Genomic DNA, 19,333 nt, shown 5'->3' on the forward strand with positions numbered 1-19,333 from the left:
ATTTTTTTCAAAAAATAGTACCCACAACATTCAACTTTCAAATGAATTAGACATACATCCCATTCTTATACTAGTTCCATCCTCAACACAAAATGGTATAGTCTATGATACTGAAAATATATAGTAATGGAAGAGCTTTAACCAATCAAAGCATTTGGGGGTGTTCTTTTTTTTTTTGGATTTTGAGAAGGGAAAGTTGATCAATAGGATTTTGGCTCCCAATGACCAAGAAACCCATGCCTTAGGTGGATAAATAAATTTTCTACCTAAGGAAGTCACTAACAATTGAATGGGACAAAAATACCCCTTTTAATCATGAATTTTTATGGTTAAAATAGTCATTGTCTTATTTACTTAGAAAACAAAAGAACATGAATAAATGCACCTACCCAGGCCTTTCTTAAAAGACACCTACTAAAGTAAATGTGTTTACCTAGATAAATAACTTATCAAAAAACTAAGGGGCCTTTGGTGTATTTTAATGAACACCGGTTGATTGTCACTTGTTTACGATATTGGTTTATTGGTTATAAGTTTTTTCAGTATCACATTTTTTCGATGTAATAGTAGAATTTAGGAAAAAATACTAAATTTAAATACATAATTAATAAAATAGAATTTTGATAAAAAACCACTTGATTGGTTCTCACTTACATTAACCTTTCCAATTCAATTTCCTAATTCAAAAGAACCATTATAAGACTTTTTAGTTTACAAATTAAACTTGATTAATTATTTAAATTAAATAAAAAAACATTATTAAAAGAATGAGAAAACAATGATACGTAGTTGCCCCGTGGTTAGTACAGGGTCATTGGATTGTATAGCTCAAGTTCATTGGTGACTGGTGAGAGGAAGGAGCCAGTTTCAATTCCATCGTTTTCCTGCTTCGAGGTTTCAACTACAGAGAGCAAGTCCAGAAAGAAGATATTGAAGGTGAGCATCGTCATATAATTTCAGAACTTTATTTACCCGTTTTCTTGTTTTCTGTCTTAATCTTACATGTAAATCTTGCGGATGGTTTGCTCTGTAAAGGTTCTGTTTCGGTATTCTTGTTAAAAAGTTTTATATCTCATCGACAAGTGACGAGATTGGAGGGATTTTCTCCGTTAAAATTTTTCTGTCTTAATTTTAGATGTAAATCTTGCGGATGATTTGCTCTGTAAAGGTTCTGTTTCAGCATTCTTGTTAAAAACTTTTTTGTCTCCTCGACAAATGAGAGATTGGAGGAATAATCTCTGATAAAATTTTACAAAGCCCATCAATTAGAAAGATGAAAGGTAGAATTATTTAGGAAGAAACTGGGCATATTCCAGTGCTTGTGAAAATAATGAACTTCTCAATTCTTTCAATTTCAGTTGTTTTTTTTGCATATTTATTTATTTCTTTTGGCGGAAGGGGCGCATAGATCGTTCACATGTGCTGATTGTGGTGCCCTTGAAATTTCAAGTTTTCAGTAGGAATTTGACAAAATTTTCAGATTTTGATACATAAGCGACCACTGATCAAGGTTCAAGGGGAGCAAAAAAGAAACGTTAAATAAAGCAGTACGCATGCGACATACAAAGTTTATCCTGTTGATTTTGTTACGAGTTACATTGACTTTGAAATGGGCTGATTGGAATGCCCCTAAAATCTTAGGTTTTTTCTTTTCTTTTTCTTTTTCAGTAAGATATTTGGACAAACGACTAGGTTTCCAGTAAGAATGCATGCGATATGTGGTAATAAACTTCTCTTCCATCTTAGTAATTAATTCACTGAAATTCTGTAAGTTATGTGCTGCACGTTGCCTGCATAAATAATCTTAAGTCTCTTCCAGTTGACAGCCATGGCTAGTTAGAAACTTAGAATCGGTTCCTTTTTGTATAGTGGATGCAGACTATTTTTCCCTCTGGTGTACCATGTTGTTTTATACGCTCGGTTTCCAATTTTGTTAACAATTGATAGGAATGATTTTTGAAGTGTTTGTCCTAATAATTACGGATTGGACATGCTGAGGGTTTATGTTCATATTATATAGTTCTCAGGTATTTTGTTGACATTATGCGCTTACTTTGTTGTTTATTTTAAAATAAAGAATATTGAAATAAAAGAATATAGAAAGGAAAGAGAGGTTCACTCAGTAATTAATGATGCCAAATTACATGCTCTAAAATGCAAGACCTACTTGGAGAAAAGGAGGAATTGAACTGGCCCTCCTCCAATAAAATGACCCTACTTTACCTATTAAAAATCATTTAGAATGGATGTTCAGAATGTAAATGATCCCTTACTTTTTTAACATTGCATAAATTTCCTAGAAAATGTGATTTTCTGCTTATTCAAGAGTGACCAAGAAATGGCTAAGCAGAACATGCCTTCTATCTCCAAAATCCACTGCTCTTCAACCAAGTCCAAGAGTGACTTAGAAAGCGGTCACATAACCCCAAACTATGGGCGAATCCAAAAAAATTTCTTCAATAATTGATCTATGGATGGAAAAGCGGTCATTTGTTCTCTCATGCTCCTTGCATAAAATTGCTATTTAGGTCCCAGCCATGTAACTGCGTTACCTGGTTACAGCAAGGACATGGCCAGAAAGAGTATCAGATACAAAATATACACTATCCAACACGATATGACACCTTGTACAGGTAACCAGGTATCTTAGGGTTCCAGATCCTACTGTTTATTAAAAAAGTAAAAGAAAAGAATACCACCCTTAGGCAAACTACCACTTCAGACATATTTATCTAGGAGTGTAAATCATATTTTCAAGTTGGTGGCAAGTGAGTTGCTTACTGCCAATATGTTGATGGTGTTAATCATATTTTCAACTTGAGCATTTTAGTAGCATGCTAAAAGAATTCTCAGTGTTTCTAGATTCTACTTGTCTTGGCTATTGCAAGTTTGCTGATGGTGCTATGAGCAATTACAGCGATACAGCTCCAAACTACTCCCCATGGAGCAAATTTCACTGAGATTTAGCAAAATCTCCCTTTTTCACAGTGGGGAATATGAAATCTCCTAGGAATATAGGAAGTCTAATTTTTTTATAATCTTGTAACTCTTGCTGATGTTTTGACAATATATGATGTATCAAAAAATAATTGTTGTCCATGTGTTCCATATTTTGGCACAATATTGGTGAAACATTGTTCTTTTCTATGGAACCAATTGGACATGATAGGGAATTTGGAAGTGCTCTAAAACTATATACTTCTTATTTCTTTTGGTAAGAAGAAAGCTAATTTTGTTGACTAAAGACCTTGAATTAACAATTTTATTGGGGATTTTATTTTTAATATTTTTACTATACAAGTAATGCTATTTGACATCCATATACGATGGATCGTATGGAACTATATTGCTATTTTTAATAACAAAATAAAAACATAATCAATACAAGTGTATTTCATAAAATGATGAACTGGGGACGTGGTTGTACTTATGTTGGGCAGGGATTCTATGAGACTATGACTACTCATTCAAATAGGGATGATCTAGACCTGTCCCAAAACTCTATGTGTGATGGTATTAAGGAAACTTGTATTTGGCTTATCTGGTTGTGTGCATTTTTGAGGACTTTTGATTGTAAGAAACTTTTTGATAATAATGAACCAAATGTTATTCATCAAAAAATAATGAACTGAATGTTTTTGTCAATGCATATTTAAGTATCTTAACTTTTTTCTTGCTACCAGTAGTTGTTAGTTATAGTTTTTTGAGTCTTATTATACTTATTTTGGCATTCCTTAAAATTTCATTGGTAAATTCATGCACTCCTTAATGGAGGGGTGCATCTGGACTTTGATGTGATAGGCGAATCAATTAGACTAAAGGAAAATTCTATAAAACAGTTGTAAGGCCAGCTACGTTGTATGGAGTAGAGTGTTGGGCAGTCAAGAAACAATATGTCCAGAAAATGAGTGGTAGAAATGTGAATTCCAAGATGGATGAGCAATGAGCAGAGAAACTAAAAAGGATAGGATCAGGAATGAAGTCATCTGTAGGGTTCTTGGAGTAGTCCCAATAGGTGATAAATGAGAGCAAGTAGACTAATATGGTTTGGTCATGTGCATAGAAGACCATCAACAACACCAGTTAGAAGAGGTGATTTGTTACAAGTTGAAGGGGCTAGAAGGGCTAGGGGTATACCAAAAAGGAAATGGGTAGAAGTGGTGGGAAATGATTTAAGCACTAATAATTTAATAGTGGATATGACTTTAAATGGAACAGATTGGTGAAACGGGATTCATGTAGCCGACCCCATATAGTTGGGATAAGGAATGGACGATGATGATGATGATGATGATGATCACTCCTTAATCAGGTGTAGGAGGGGTCCTGTGTGGTCACCGCCAGATTGTGGTTTTACAAAGCTAAATTTTGATGGAAGTGGTGAGGGAAATCCAGGTCCATCAGGTGCAGGATGGGTCTTCAGAGATGAGGATGGGAAGGTGCTTGCATTGTATTCAGGTCCCATTGGGGTTGGGGACTCTCTTAAAGCTGAGGTCTATGCTGTACTGGGGTCTAAGGAAGACTAAGGAACTGAATATACAAAAGTTAGTTGTTGAAGGGGACTCAAAGCTGGTCTTAATCTGGTTACAAGAAGGTAGTGGACTTTGGAAGTTTGCTAATGAGAGGAGGGAGATTAAATGGCTAACTAGAGGACTGGAAATCCAGTGTCAGTGGGTCAAGAGAACAGAAATGCTTTGGCAAAGCAGGGGGTGGGAAGGGATCAAATGTTTTGGGCTGTTCTGTAATTTTTCTTTCTTTGTTGTCCTCTTGGGGAGAGTTAAGCCTGTTTATCTCTCTCTAGAGTGCTGTAACTAAAATTTTATATTAATCTAATGGATTCCTGTTATTGATAAAAAAAAATCACTCCTTAATCTTCTTCAGTTCCCTTGGTTATAATCTCCTCAAAGCTTTCCTATTTTGACCAGGAAAAATCTTTAGTGAGTCAAATATTGAACATTTTACAATATCTGTTTTGTTATAATGCCTAAGATCATGCGGTCATGAGGAATACTTACTAGCTATACTAATCACATAAAAAATAAACATATTGGTTGATTTTCTCCAAAAAAATGTCTTAGTTTCATGTATTTGTAAGATATATGTATAAATGATGTAGATAAGTGGTAAGGCATGGTGGGAAGAAGTCAAAACTAATGTTATTATTCTAAGAACTTGGCTAGTACTAAAAGATTACAAGATAAAGAATATCTTATTAGTTTATAATCTTTTAAGAAGCTGTTTATTAAAATTTAAAGAGGTTTAGAGATTGTTCTCACTGCTACAGACTACTTCACAAGGTGTTTTGAAGCAATACAAGTGACTAAGACAGTTAGGAATGGTGTGCCATGCTTCAATTACACTCATATTGTTTATGGATTTGGTCTTCCTAGTCTATAGTCTTAGATCGTGGTACCTAAACTGTCATGTTAGCAACACAAGTTTAGGAATACTCATCATTATAGCACCTATTTGGTTAAGCTGAGGTCACAAACAAGACCATGCTTTCTATCCTGCTTTAGCAATTTTTTGTTGTTCTGTGACAAACCTTCTCTAGTTAGTCCATATTTGGATTCCCCCATACATCTTTACATCTTTTAATTTCTCTGAAACTCATCCCAAAGTTTCACCTGGAACCCTAAATTTTATAGTTTTTGGGTTCTCTCATCCCTAGATTTTTTGTCATTTTGTGGAAGATGCACTCCAAACCTTACCATACTTGGTTGACACCTATGTAGAAAAAACTTACATACAAAATTTTATTGAAAAATTCCAATCCTGTACCTATTTTCTCCAATTCATAACTTTTAACAAATTTGGGGCAGATCTGCAAACCTTTCCTAACCTATTCAACCCTTATCTTTTTTTGCTTGTACATTTTTTACCTCTAGCTCAGTAGCTCCTTGTACAAGAGCATGGACATGCAAACCACCACAAACCTGATTTAATCCACCTTGAATTGGAACTAAGCCAAGTTAGTCTGGTCCATTGACTAACTTAGGTTACTGTTATGCAAGAGAGAAGAATGGAAGAAGAGAGAACTGAGAGCAAAAAGATACTATTGGCGGCGCAGCCTTTTTAATATATATACAAGGGCAACAACAACTAAAATAAAAAAGAGTAAAAGTACAATAGTACCCCTACGGTACTATACATAGGAAAAAATAACAGCTATTAACATTCCCCCTCAAGTTGGGACATAGATGTCAATCATGCCCAACTTGTCACATAAATCATGATGTCGTGAGTGGTGTAGTCCTTTTGTAAAGATGTCTACAAGTTGATCCTCAGAGCTGACATAGGGAGTACACACTTCCCCTGTGATAACCTTCTCTCTGATAAAATACTTGTCGACTTCGATGTGTTTAGTTCTATCATGTAGCACAGGGTTAGCAGCAATGTTTATGGTTGCTTTGTTATCATAGAATAGGGTCATAGGTCTGTCCACTGAAAAACCCAACTCACTCAACAAATTCTATATCCACATAATTTCAACCACCCCATGAGACATTGCTTGATATTCAACTTCAGCACTAGATCTAGCTACCACACTTTGCTTTTTGCTTCTCCAGGTAACTAGATTTCCTCCTATGAAGGTACAGTAGCTACTAGTTGACTTTCTGTCATTTAGGGATCATGCCCAATCTGCATCAGTACACACTTCAACTTTCAAATGTCCGTGCCTTTGAAACAACAAGCAACACTTGGAAACCTTTCAAGGTATTGGAAGATTCTTTCTGCTGCTTTAAGATGAGTGGTCATAGGGGCAAGCATGAATTGGCTAAGGACACCAACTGCATAAGTAATGTCTGGGCGGGTCATAGAAAGATATGACAATCTCCCTTTAGGTCTCTAAAACTGTTTCACATCCTTGATAGGTTCACCTTGGCTGTCACCTAATTCATGATTAGGATCAATAGGGGAATTAATTGGCTTCACTCTCATTTTTCCTGTATCCTGGAGTAAATCTAGGACATACTTCCTTTGGGAAATGAAGATACCCCTTTTTGAGGCAATTTCAATTCCTAGGAAGTATCTTAGAGGACCTAGATCCTTTACTTCAAACTGTATGGCAAGAAAACTCTTCAACTTTTGGATTTCATCCTTCCAGTCGCCAGTGATAATTATATCATCAACATATACTATCAAAGCAGCAATTTTACCTTCTCCTCTTTTCACAAACAATGTGTGATTAGATTGACATTGCTTGAATCCTTTCTGTTGAACTGTTGCACTGAATTTGCTGAACCAGGCTCTTGGTCATTGTTTCAGCCTGTATAAAGACTTCTTCAACCTGCACACCTTTTGTTCATTGCCTTGAGCTTGAAAACCAGGGGGTTGTATCATGTAAACTTCCTCTTCAAGGTCACCATTCAAGAATGCATTCTTGAGATCAAGTTGATGTAGATCCCAGTCAAGATTAGCAGCAAGAGAGAATAGAACTCTAATGGAGTTCATCTTGGCAACGGGTGCAAAAGTCTCTGCATAATCAACTCCTTACACTTGTGTAAACCCCTTCGCCACTAAACGAGCTATATACCTCTCCACCGTGCCATCAACCCTATGTTTGACTGTGAACACTCATTTACATCCAATTGGATCCTTTCCCTTAGGAAGATCTACAAGTTCCCACGTGCCATTTTTATGAAGGGCATTCATTTCTTCTTTCATAGCATCTGTCCATTTAGGTACTAAAAGAGCTTATGCCACATTCTTAGGGATAGAGACACTATCAATGGATGTGAGAAATGCTCGAAAAGAGGGTGAAATGTTTTCATAGGAAACAAAGTGGGAAATGGGTTGTTTAGTGATGCACGATCTAAAACCTTTCCTGTGAGCAATAGGAAGGTCAAGGTCATTAGCAATAGAGGTATCAATTGCAATGGGGTCAGGGACATCAATGGGAACCAAGATACCTGAGTGAGTATGATTCGCCCCCGAAGAGTTTAATGGCATTGGAGGTACAATTTCTGGATTCTCCACAGCTCTTGAATTTGGTTGGCCTTTGTGACGACAGAAGAAGACACGAAAAGGAGAAGGATCAGGAAGAGGAGGGATCTGAACCAGTTTCTCCTCATTCCTACTCTCCCCCTGAGGAGAAACAGGGAAAAAAGGCTCACTCTCAAAGAAAGAGACATCCATGGAAACATATAATTTCCGAGAAACAGGATCAAAACAACGATATCCCTTCTGAGTGAAAGAGTACCCCAGGAATATGCAAGGAATAGCACGAGGATCCAATTTTCTACGAGTGGGGGACAAATTTTGGACAAAGCAACGACAACCAAACACACGAGGAGGAATGGAAAGAAGGGAGGCCTTAGGAAAGAGAAGCTGATGTGGGGCTTTGCACTCTAACCAATGAGAGGGAATACGGTTGATGAGGTAGGTAGCACAAAGGACAACTTCAAGCCAAAAGCATTTTGGGACATTCATATGGAGTAGTAAACCCCGGGCCACTTCAAGGAGGTGTCAGTTCTTTCTTTCAGCAACACCATTTTGTTGTGGTGTTCGGGCACAAGAGCTACAATGAAGTGAACCACGTGACGCAAAAAAATTCGTGAGATCACTATGAAAATACTCTTTGGCATTATCTGACTGAAAAAATTGGATTTCAGTTTGAAATTGGGTGAAGACCATCTGCTGAAAATCTTGGATAATTTTTGGTACTTCATCCCTGGTCCGCATGGGATATACCCATGTATATCTAGAATCATCATCGATAATGGTAATAAAATACTTGTAGCCACTCTCAAATGGTAAAGTAACAGGGCTCCACACATCAGAATGAGCAATGTTTAAAGGAAATTCAGATTTATTATTTTTTGAAAGAAAATGAGTTCTACACTACTTACTCAATTGACAAGTTTGACAAGAGAAATTTGAAATGGACACTGAATTAAACAATTCTGGAAACACCACTTTCAAAATACTCAAAAGATAAATGACCAAGACGACAATGCCATAAATAAACTTAACTCTTACAGGACTGACTCTTAGACTTTGTGACTTGAAGACCAACCTTATTTTCCAGCATGTAAAGTCTATCAACCATACATCCTCTACCAATCGTCCTCCCCGAGGCTAGATCCTGTATCACATAGTAAGAAGGGAAAAAGGTCACTGAGCAGTATAAGGAATTAGTAATACTACTAACAGAGAACAAATTAATGGGAAATTTTGGAACATGTAAAAAACATCAGAGAGGGTAAGGCCAAGAGGGAGAGAAATGGTTCATTGACTAGCTATGGTAGTATATGATCCATAAGCTAGTCTCACCTTGTCTCTTCCAGAAAGAAGGTGATAGGTTTGAAAGTAAGGGGACATACCAGTCATGTGTTTTGAAGCTCCATAATCAATTATCCAGGGAGTGTCAGGGTTATGAGAAGCAACATCGAAAGCTGTGGCAGAGTTACCTGATGTAGATGCAAATGAAGTTGAGTGAGGAGCATGCATCTGATGAATTGCTCTACCATAGAGTTCTAAATGGTCGTGGAAGGAATTTATAATATCTTCCCTTGGGTCAGATCTAGATGAATGTGTCTGAGTCATAGTATGAATGGGGGGCTGATTCTCCTGAGTAGCCATGTTTGCCATAGTGTGTTTTCTTGTACCTTGCTGTCCTGACTTTTTATTCATATCTGAACCTTGCTTCTTATTCAGATCTTGAGCCCATTTCGGCTTCCCATGAAGATCTCAGCATGTGTCTTGGGTGTGTCGGGGATTCTGGCAATGAGTACACCACAATTTGTCCTTGCCATCCATCTTTTTCTGAAGATTCCCCTTCCTAGAAGTATTTCCCCCACTGGTAGTAACACTCCCTTTCATTGCCAACACAATTGCATCTCCTCCAGAACTGTTCATCAAATTCCTTCTGCTTTCTTTTGATTGTACAAGAGCATAAACTTCCTGAACTGATGGAAGATCTTTGCTACCTAGGATCTGGACTCTGATAGATTCATATGTAGGGTTCAAACCATGTAAGAAAGCAAACACTCTCTGCTGGGAAACGAGTTTTTTGTACAGTTTTGCATCTTCATCACACTTCCAATCCACACTTTGATAATGATCTAACTCCTTTCAGACAAAGGTCAAGTTTGAGTAGTACACAGATAGACACCTCTCCCCCTGTTTACGAGTAGACGATTCTGCCTATAGCTGGTAGATTTTTGCATAGTATCGCAGTTCTGAATATGTTGATTTTGATTGTTCCCAGATCTCATTTGCTGTTTCAGCCCACATGAAATTCCTTCTTATTTGAGGTTGCATAGAAACTAAAAGCCAAGACATGACCATGCTGTTTTCCTGGTTCCATCTGTCATATTCAGCACTCCCAGAATGTGGTTCTTTGATTCTCCCATTAAATGACCTATCTTTCCCCTTGTAGTGATGTACAACTTGATCCCTCTTGACCACTCTAAATAATTTAAACCATCAAGAGGAAATAACAGTCATGGGAAATGATAGGTTCACACCCCCACTCATTTTATTCAGCATTGAGGAAACACCGGATGTAGCAGAATCTTCACCACTCATGATTTCAGATTCAAAAATAACTCTTAAATGGGTGTTCACAGTCTTAAAGTGTTGCTACAGGTGCTGTTACAGCACTAACAGGTTATCCCTTGACTTACAAGCTCAACACAAGTGTTGCCACAGTGCATACAGGTCATCTCTTGACCTACGCATCAACAGGACTACTGTTACAGCAAGTACTGGTCACTTCTGACCTTCAGTTCACCATAAAAGCTGCTGTTGCAACACACAAGAGGTACTGGTCACTTTCTGACCCACAGTTCACCATAAAAGCTGCTGTTGCAGCACACAAAAAGGTCTCACGACCTACAGTTTCACAGGGATCAGTCGACCCCACAAAAAAGGAAAGAAAGAGGTGCTGATCACCCCACATTCAATCGGCAGACCTAGTACAGGTTCTGCCCTGACACACGACCAGAAAAAAAAGGTAAGAGAGAGAGAGGAAAGTTACTTCAGTGTGGAAATCTGGTGCGAATAAGAAAAAAAACTGTTCACTCGACTTCTCCTTTTAGATTTGATAGTCCTGCTCTGATGCCATGTTATGCAGGAGAGAAGAATGGAAGAAGAGAGAAAAGAGAGAGAAGAGAGAAGAGAGAACTGAGAGCAAAAAGATACTGCTGGCGGCGCAGCCTTTTTAATATATATACTAGGGCGACAGCAACTAAAATAAAAAGGAGTAAAAGTACAATAGTACCCCTGCGGTACTATACATAGGAAAAAATAACAGCTGTTAACAGTTACTAAGCAGTAATCTAGAGTAGATTATAGGAGTAGTATAAGCACAAGCTAGTGGCTGACAGCTGGCCACCTTGGATGGCATGGCATAGTTCTAGAAGATTCTTCATCCAGAAAAGGATCGAGAAAATACACATAAAGGGTACCCATATCCAACAAGGGGACCTGAGTACTCTCTCTTTCTCTCTCCCCTCTTCCCCTCCCTCCCTCCCTCCCTCCCTCCTCACTTTTGGACATATAGTCTCTCTTAATGACATTCTCTCTCGTTCTCGTCTACTGGAGAAGGTCGCTGGAACTATGATGACCTGATCCCTCTCTGGAGGGTATTAGTGCAGCCCCTCCACAGGTCCGACCATCCTCCTTGTCCAACCAAATTCGGTAGCCCCTCTGACTTTTGAAGAACCTGACCATCACCACTACATGTTGAAACACCTTGCAACCATTATGTTCATGCTCCACTTCAACCTTCAATTTGGCAACCACTATGTTCATGTTCCATTAGCAAAGGTTGTAGAGGGTAAAAATGAAGGTGGAAGGCCAAAGATAGTAATGTAGTAATGATAATTTGAGTGAATCTTCAGAGGAAGATGTTAGCATTCACGGAGCTCATAAAGTTGAGGGCACAATTGATGTGGAAACAGTGGTTAATACGGAAGTGGAGGTGAGTAAATCCTTGGGTTTGTTTTTTATCAGAGGGAGGAATTTGCAAGGAAAGCTTTGGTGGTCCTCTGAAGGGTAGGGAGAACAACAATTTAGCTCATGAGGCAGTTTGTTTTAATGTACAGGGTTATGATACTCAAAACAATGGCAGGGCAGATGGAGTTGAAGGGAATGGTTTTGAAGAAAGTGGTGTGGTGGTAGCAAATCAGTTATTTGAGAAGAATGTGGCCTTGGTATCAGAAAGGATCAATGATAACTCCATGGACCAGGAGGTGTTATGGGCCCGGGAATAGGATCTCATCACGGGTCGGTCCACGGGGAAAACCTCCTGTTTTCCCTTGTTCCTCCCTACTCTTGATGAACCTATCTTGGCACCCTAATGGTGATTTGTCTAAGAGATCACCTAACTCTCCTTGCTCTCTTTCTTGACTGAAATTTTCGATGTTTATTGAATAATATCAGCTCCTTAAATAGGAGATTACAAGAGGTAGAATCCTACTTTTAGGAAGACTCCTTGCTAATCTACAACTCTATCCTATTAAACTGATAAGATAAGACTGAACTGTACTGATAAGATAAGACTTCCTTAATCTATCCTACTGAACTGATAAGATAAGATAGAACTGTAATTAGATAAGATAATACTCCCTTAATCTATCCAACTGAACTGATAAGATAAGATAACTGAATAGATAAGACTCCTACTAATCCCTGTTACTGAAAGCAGATAAGGTAAAAATACTGAATAGATAAGATAGGATGACAACACTAAATTGTTGCTGCTGAGAACACTAAATTACTGCTGCTGCTGCACTAAATTACTGTTGCTGCTGCCGGCGCCCACATCAGGAGGCCACTGAGATGGTTCCTGATGCAGACCAATTAACGAGGATCTTGACCACATTGCAAATATTCATCACGTCCTTGATCTAGAAGCTTGCATTCTCTTTTCTGGATGTTAGATTCCTGAATTTTTCTAATGAATATCTCTTAGGGTAAGCCAGAGTTGGTATAACCTTATTCATAAAACCTAGGAGATAAACATTTGTGCAGACAGCAAACAGGTCTGCACAAGATGATCTAACAGATTCCATCAAACGTACCAATATATTGTTTCTCTTTTATTTTTTATACTTATAAGTCACTAAACAACATCACTGTTCCTTTTTTAACTAATTTTTATTTGGTTTGTCCAGGCACCATGATGCACTAAGATTCACCTCAGATATTTACAAAGTTGATATCCATGGAAGATGGCGAATCAACAGAGAGGAGATGGGAGGATATGGAAATTGATATAATGGTTAAAATATTCAAATCATTCAACATCATAGAGTTGACCTCAGGAATCTCCCGAGTTTGTAGTTCATGGCGCTTGGCTTGTTGCGATCCACAGCTTTGGAGGACTCTTGATCTAGGGTTATTGAAATCCAACTTCATCAAAATTCCCTCGTCACCATATGTTTGGGTATCTGACAGTTCTGATAAGAAATTAATGCAAATCTTGAAGGTTGCATTGGGTCTCAGCGGTGGAATAGTGACTTGCTTGATTTTTCATTTCAACTTGTACCTAAAGGACGATCACCTAATCTATACTGCTGAAAGGTATTAGGCATTTTTCTACCAGAAGATTCAATAATAGGGATAATTTTTTAAAACCACTTAGAGAGTCCTGTTAATTTAATTGCCATTCTTTCCAGGGGAAATGGAAAATTGACACATATGACTCTTCTTATTGCAGGTGTCCAAGGCTCAAACGATTGGTCTTACCAGCCTGGAATCGAATTACAAAGATTGGAATCTGTAAAGCTGTCCGCATGTGGAAAGAGCTGGAATCTATGACAATGCCTAGTATTGGTTATCCCCCTTATATCATGAAGGAAATTAGTGAAAGCTGCAAGAACTTCACTGAACTCAAGGTCATGGGTACATGTGATACCTTGTTTGCTTCCTCTATAGTTTCTTTCCTTCCCAAGCTGAAAGTCTTAAGCTTACGGTGCTCAATGTTATATAAGGAAGCCTTGATCCTTATCTTGGACTGCTTGGAACATCTAGAGGTGCTCAACATCTCTCATTGCCTCCTCATAGAAGTGCCTCCACCTCCATCACCCAAAGTAGTACTCAGGGAACTTGACGAGACAATCAGAGAGAAAGCTTCGCGGCTTCGTGAGTTCATCACTTGTCAGGAAGATTCATGCATTATGTGTCAGCGCACAATAAATGATGAAGGTCTTATGAGGTGGTATAAGTACGAGGAGGGTTTGTGGCGCATGGATGAGGTTCGATCCCTAGCACATGGACGTGAGCAGCATCACAGTGAGATAGTATTAGGTGGATCTCTATGGAACTCTTAGTTTCATACAAGTATGACTTAATAACAAGTTCAACCTTTGGTTAACTAGAAAGTATATGCTCTTGTCTTCTTGATGCCTGAGTTTTCCATTCCATTATCATCCAACTTTATTTTGCAGGTCCTCGGACACTGACATCAAGTTCATTGTACCATAGTCACTGTACTTTAATCTCTTTTAAAAAGATATCAATGACCATGTGTACAGTTACTCCTTTGGATTTGGCTCTTTATTTTAGTGGTAAAATTGAAGACATAGCTCTTGGATGGGGCCAATTTATATTGGACCTCTTGATCTGAAACTATTCCTCTTGGATGAGGATTCAGACGGTCCATCTAATAGGTTCCCTTTTGTGTTTCATATGACCTTATAGCACTACTGTTCAGACTTGAATACCTGATATCACCACTGTCTAGTGCACTTTCCCTGTACTTTTAGTAAATTACTTAAAACTTCCCCTATACTTTTTTGAGACTAGTTTTTTATTTTTTAATTTTTTTGGAAATTAAGTACTTTTTGAAACTAGTTAGTTTTCCTTGTTTTTGAAGAATAGGCTCAACATCTCCCATCGCAGAATTCCCATTAAAATACAAATGAAAATGTGTAATCACATGATAGCCCTTTCCATTAAATAATAAAAGATGCTTACATCTGTAATTTAATTTGTATGAAAACAAAGAAGGATTAAATGCAGAATTAGATTTATGGTTAAGTACCTAGGTTTTTAATAACCAGGACTAAAACAGAATATTCACAATTAAGTTTAATGGTATTAGAAATGTAATTCATTATTAGCTTATACTGTGTTTGGTTTAATACGAAGCAAGCAAGAAACAAATAGAACTTTCCCTTAACTTCTTGTTTCTATCTTATTTCTATCAAATGAAACATAGCCTTAGGATTGGAGGCCAGAGAGGTATCTCATTGTAATCCTTTCGGTTACTTTGATTTGATAATCCATAACAAGGGAGAGATCAGGGATAGAGGGAGGATGTTGCCCATAAAATTGTGGTCAGATGGGAACAATTATAATAATAAGGTTGGGATTTAAGAAATTGTTTAAAGGTATGGTATTAGATGTATCAGTAATCAAAGGCCATGATATAGGATATGCTACGCCTGGAATAATGTATGCTGATACACAGATACATGCACAATTTCTACTAAAAAAATGCAAATATCATGATTCAAACCCAATTCTCAACTCATATGCCACTTAGCACTAAGTGTCTTCACTAAGCCACCTTTTATTTTGTGATGATAAATAAAAATATTAATAATAGAATAATTATTTTAATACTTAAAATTCATAAAAGTGTACATGATATGTATCTTAAAATTTAATATATTTTTATAAATTATTAATTGATATTTTAATTTACACTAGATAACAACATATTTATTATTTACAAAAAAAATTGTTTACAAAATATTCAAAAATATAATATTAAATCAAATCTAACAAATACACAATTTACATTTATATAAAAAATGATTTCTTATTTCAAAAAATTTATAGAAATAAAAATGTTAATAAAGGAACAATTATTTTAGTAATTAAAAGTTATGAGTTTGCATATGATATGTATATTAAAAATTTTAATATATATATATATATAGATTTAAAATATTTTATGTTAATATTATATATTTTATAACATTTTAATTGATATTTTATAATAACATAAAATATTTTATGTTAATATTATATATTGTTTACAAAAAAATAAATATACAAACACTTCAAAATTTAATATTTAGTTTACCTTTTTTGTTAATGTTGAAGAGTAGAAATTGTAAAATAGAAAATAATTGATATAGTAATTAAAATATAATAATTGGACTGAATAGAATACAACATAATAATGGCTTTACGCATGTGTTAATTTGTAAAGATATATATAATGAGTCTTGGACTCTTGATTGATGGATTATCAATAAAAATGTATAATATCTATAGTATTAAAGTATACATTCTTATGTATTTATACCTTACTTATGATAAGCTATTTTGACCTTAAAGTTAATGTAATTGATGTATTTATGGAATTTGTATATATTTTCCTAGCATATCCATGCATTTTCATATCTTTTGTCTGTATCCATGCATTTCCAAAATGTATCTGTATATGTATTTATATCCAAATTGCACGATTCAATACCTGATACCGATACTTTAATCATATAATATAAAATATTAGATAAGTGGCTAGATGTTTTTTTTACAAAATTTCTGTATTGTTACATAATGTTTATGTGTTTTTTTTTTAATCTTTTTTCATTTTTATTTAATCTTGATATCAAGGTTTTACCTACCACAAAAAATAATTTTTATTTTTGGGTTGGTGTTAAATTTATATTTCATTTCAAGGATTGACCCATTTGGCCTAGATGATTGAATTGCTTACTTGCCACCAAGATGGAAGAATAGTTTTAGTTAGTTTTAAAAAGCATGTATTTTATATCATCCAAAGTATTAGATATAAATCTAATTGATATAATTTATTGATAAAAATAATAAGTTAAATACTGGATTCAACGAGTGAATGTTAGTTAATACCTTAAATATAAGACTTAATGAGAGGGAATTGAATGGGGAGAAATATAATCATTCAAATTATATTTTGTACCCTCACAATTAGAGAGACGCCTTAAAAAATAGGAGTATTTTTAGTCAAGAATATGATTGAATGAATGCTAGTGACAGTTAATACCTTAAATATAACACTTAATGAGAGACATTGGAATGATGAGAAAATTGGTTGTTTAAATTACATTTCCATTCTTACAATTAGAGAGGGACCAAATTCAATGCATAAGATTTAATTAGAGGGGTATTCTAGTCAAGAATATGATTCAATGAATATTAATGGTAGTTAATATCTTAAATATGAAACTTAATGAAATGAATTTGAATGATAAAAAAAGTGATTGTTTTCTATCCTTGCAATTCGAGAGGGGTCAAATTAAAAAATTGAGATAATTTAGTCAAACAAAATATTGCTTGCCTATAACACATTTTCCCATTGAGTCCTTTCTTTGTCTTTTTAATTAAAAAAACATCAATCAAAATTACTGTTTTACCCCACACCCATGCTATCACATGTCATGCACATGAAGTTTTAAAACAGCCCAGGTTGTGTTTTTCAAAACAACCACAGTTTTATGACATTTTTAAGCCGTGTTTATTTTTTTTTTCTTTTGTCTAAATGAACTTTTAAAAAAGCCAAATGGAATTTTGTCTCAAATGGGCTTTCTTTGGTGCAAAAAACCCTAAGCTTTTTCACAATTTCACCATATTTTTTGGGCCTTTGGCTTCTCCAATGTAAAGATCACTCCGGAACGTGGCCTAAGTCCATTTGATGAGTAGATAATGGACATGGATGGAAAGCCCATGCCAAATGACGTATGATCAGCAAAATTTTCAACCTGTTTCAAAATATACCAAGTTATTTGGGTGTCACGTGAGTTGATAGAACTACTATTTATTGTGGTTTCTCTGCCATCATCATCATCATCCCTCCTCTCATTTCCCTATAAGGTGCCATATGCCAGATTCATGTAGTACTAGAGAGAAGCAAATTATACATCTAACCTTCAAATTCAGTCTTATTTATTTATTTATTTTGGTAGAAACAAATATGGTCTTAATAAATTAGCAGGAGAGGAAATGTCATGCATATCCGATCGATGAACCCTCTGATTTGTAGTTTCTAATTGAACGACGTTTCAACTTAGAACAATAAGAGTATTTGAACGGACAAACCGACATTTGCAATGACGAAATAAACGACATTAGAAACAACGATAGTGACATGAAGCCGTCCTGTCTAATGTTCAATATCTTTTTGCCCTTTGAACCGTTTTTCCCTATTTCCAATTGAAGGACAAAATGGCATACATTCTACAATTTTAATTTCTTTATTTATAATTTTATATTGGTCGTTCATGCTTATGGTTGAATCATTTCCAACACTAGCTGCTGTATGTCTTGTTCCATGGGTGTTTATTGGAAAAAATACCGTCATATCATATCAGTGTCATTTAGGCGTTGGTGTTTATTGTACATGAAACCATTGTTTGAGTTCAATATTTATCAAATATACATTAAAAAATTAAAAAATAGAAATACTTGGATGCATGTGTATTAGCCATTGGGGAAAACTTCAAATTCTGGTTTCTCCAAACAGCCCAATATTTATCGAAATGCAATGCTGAACTGGCAGTGCATTGTAAGATGAGGTAGAAGATAACTCTATGAGATGTTACTTGAAACATCCAACCAAACAACAAAACACGTTTAAAGTGATGTTTTTCAATAGGGAAAATCTATGATAATGAAAAGACATGGTGTGAGAAGAGTTTTGACCAATCAAAACACCCCCATGAATTTTGATTAACACCACCTGATCGGTCATCTCATTTATGATGCTAAATGATCGGCTGTACGCTTTTCTGATATCATAGTCGAACCCTTTCCAATAAAGCATTCATCTGATAAACACTCACGGAACCAAACACATGACTTAAAAACACCACTTTTTAATTGTTGTTTTTGTTGTTTAAAGTCAATATCTATTGTTAAATGATGAGTGTTTAAATCATTTAATTTTTTACTTTATCTCATGTCCTTTTTGGTATGTCGATGTAATGGATCGTTTCTTTTTACGAGTGTTGTATATGCAAGTGATTAAACAATCTTACTTTGTTTTTTTTTTTCTTTCTCATTTCACCATGGAATATTTTCACTATTGTTTTTGCCCGTATTAGAGTGAAAATTTTGTTTACCATTCTTTTTTAATTTGTTCATGTGTATGACAAGGGAAACAAAGTTTACAATATAATAAAGTGGCAAAAAGTATAGCTCAAATATTTGGGCCTCAAAACTGTTTCATCTATTTGTTTTACCTCTAAATTGGTATTACTAAAAATGAAAAAAAAAAAATCAAATAAGAAAAGAATAGTATTCACCATCTAACAGAGAACCCTGGCACTTTAAAGAGACGAAGAATAAATATGATGCTGATTGAAACATTTTACTATAATTGTCATGC

The 19,333-nt window shown here is 35.6% G+C and overlaps 1 protein-coding gene across 3 annotated transcripts; it reads left to right on the plus strand.

The window, feature by feature from the left end:
• The first annotated feature begins 769 nt into the window (after positions 1 to 769).
• On the plus strand, positions 770 to 14,494 carry LOC148880000 (F-box/LRR-repeat protein At3g48880-like). Of its 3 annotated transcripts, none has more exons than XM_088961787.1 (4): positions 788 to 936; positions 1,669 to 1,721; positions 13,125 to 13,533; positions 13,670 to 14,494. In XM_088961787.1, the coding sequence occupies exons 3-4, from the start codon at positions 13,175 to 13,177 to the stop codon at positions 14,280 to 14,282; spliced, it is 972 nt and encodes a 323-aa protein (XP_088817913.1). In that variant the 5' UTR covers positions 788 to 936; positions 1,669 to 1,721; positions 13,125 to 13,174; the 3' UTR covers positions 14,283 to 14,494. The 3 variants fall into 3 exon arrangements, with proteins under 3 accessions (XP_088817912.1, XP_088817913.1, XP_088817914.1); XM_088961788.1 differs by lacking the exon at positions 788 to 936 and adding an exon at positions 1,399 to 1,547; XM_088961786.1 differs by lacking the exon at positions 1,669 to 1,721 and having other exon boundaries at positions 770 to 936.
• The last annotated feature ends 4,839 nt before the right edge of the window (positions 14,495 to 19,333 follow it).

Source organism: Nelumbo lutea, chromosome 1 (assembly GCF_056320005.1).
Source record: "Nelumbo lutea isolate HS-2025 chromosome 1, American lotus-T2T, whole genome shotgun sequence".
In the NCBI taxonomy this organism is placed as follows: Eukaryota; Viridiplantae; Streptophyta; class Magnoliopsida; order Proteales; family Nelumbonaceae; genus Nelumbo; species Nelumbo lutea.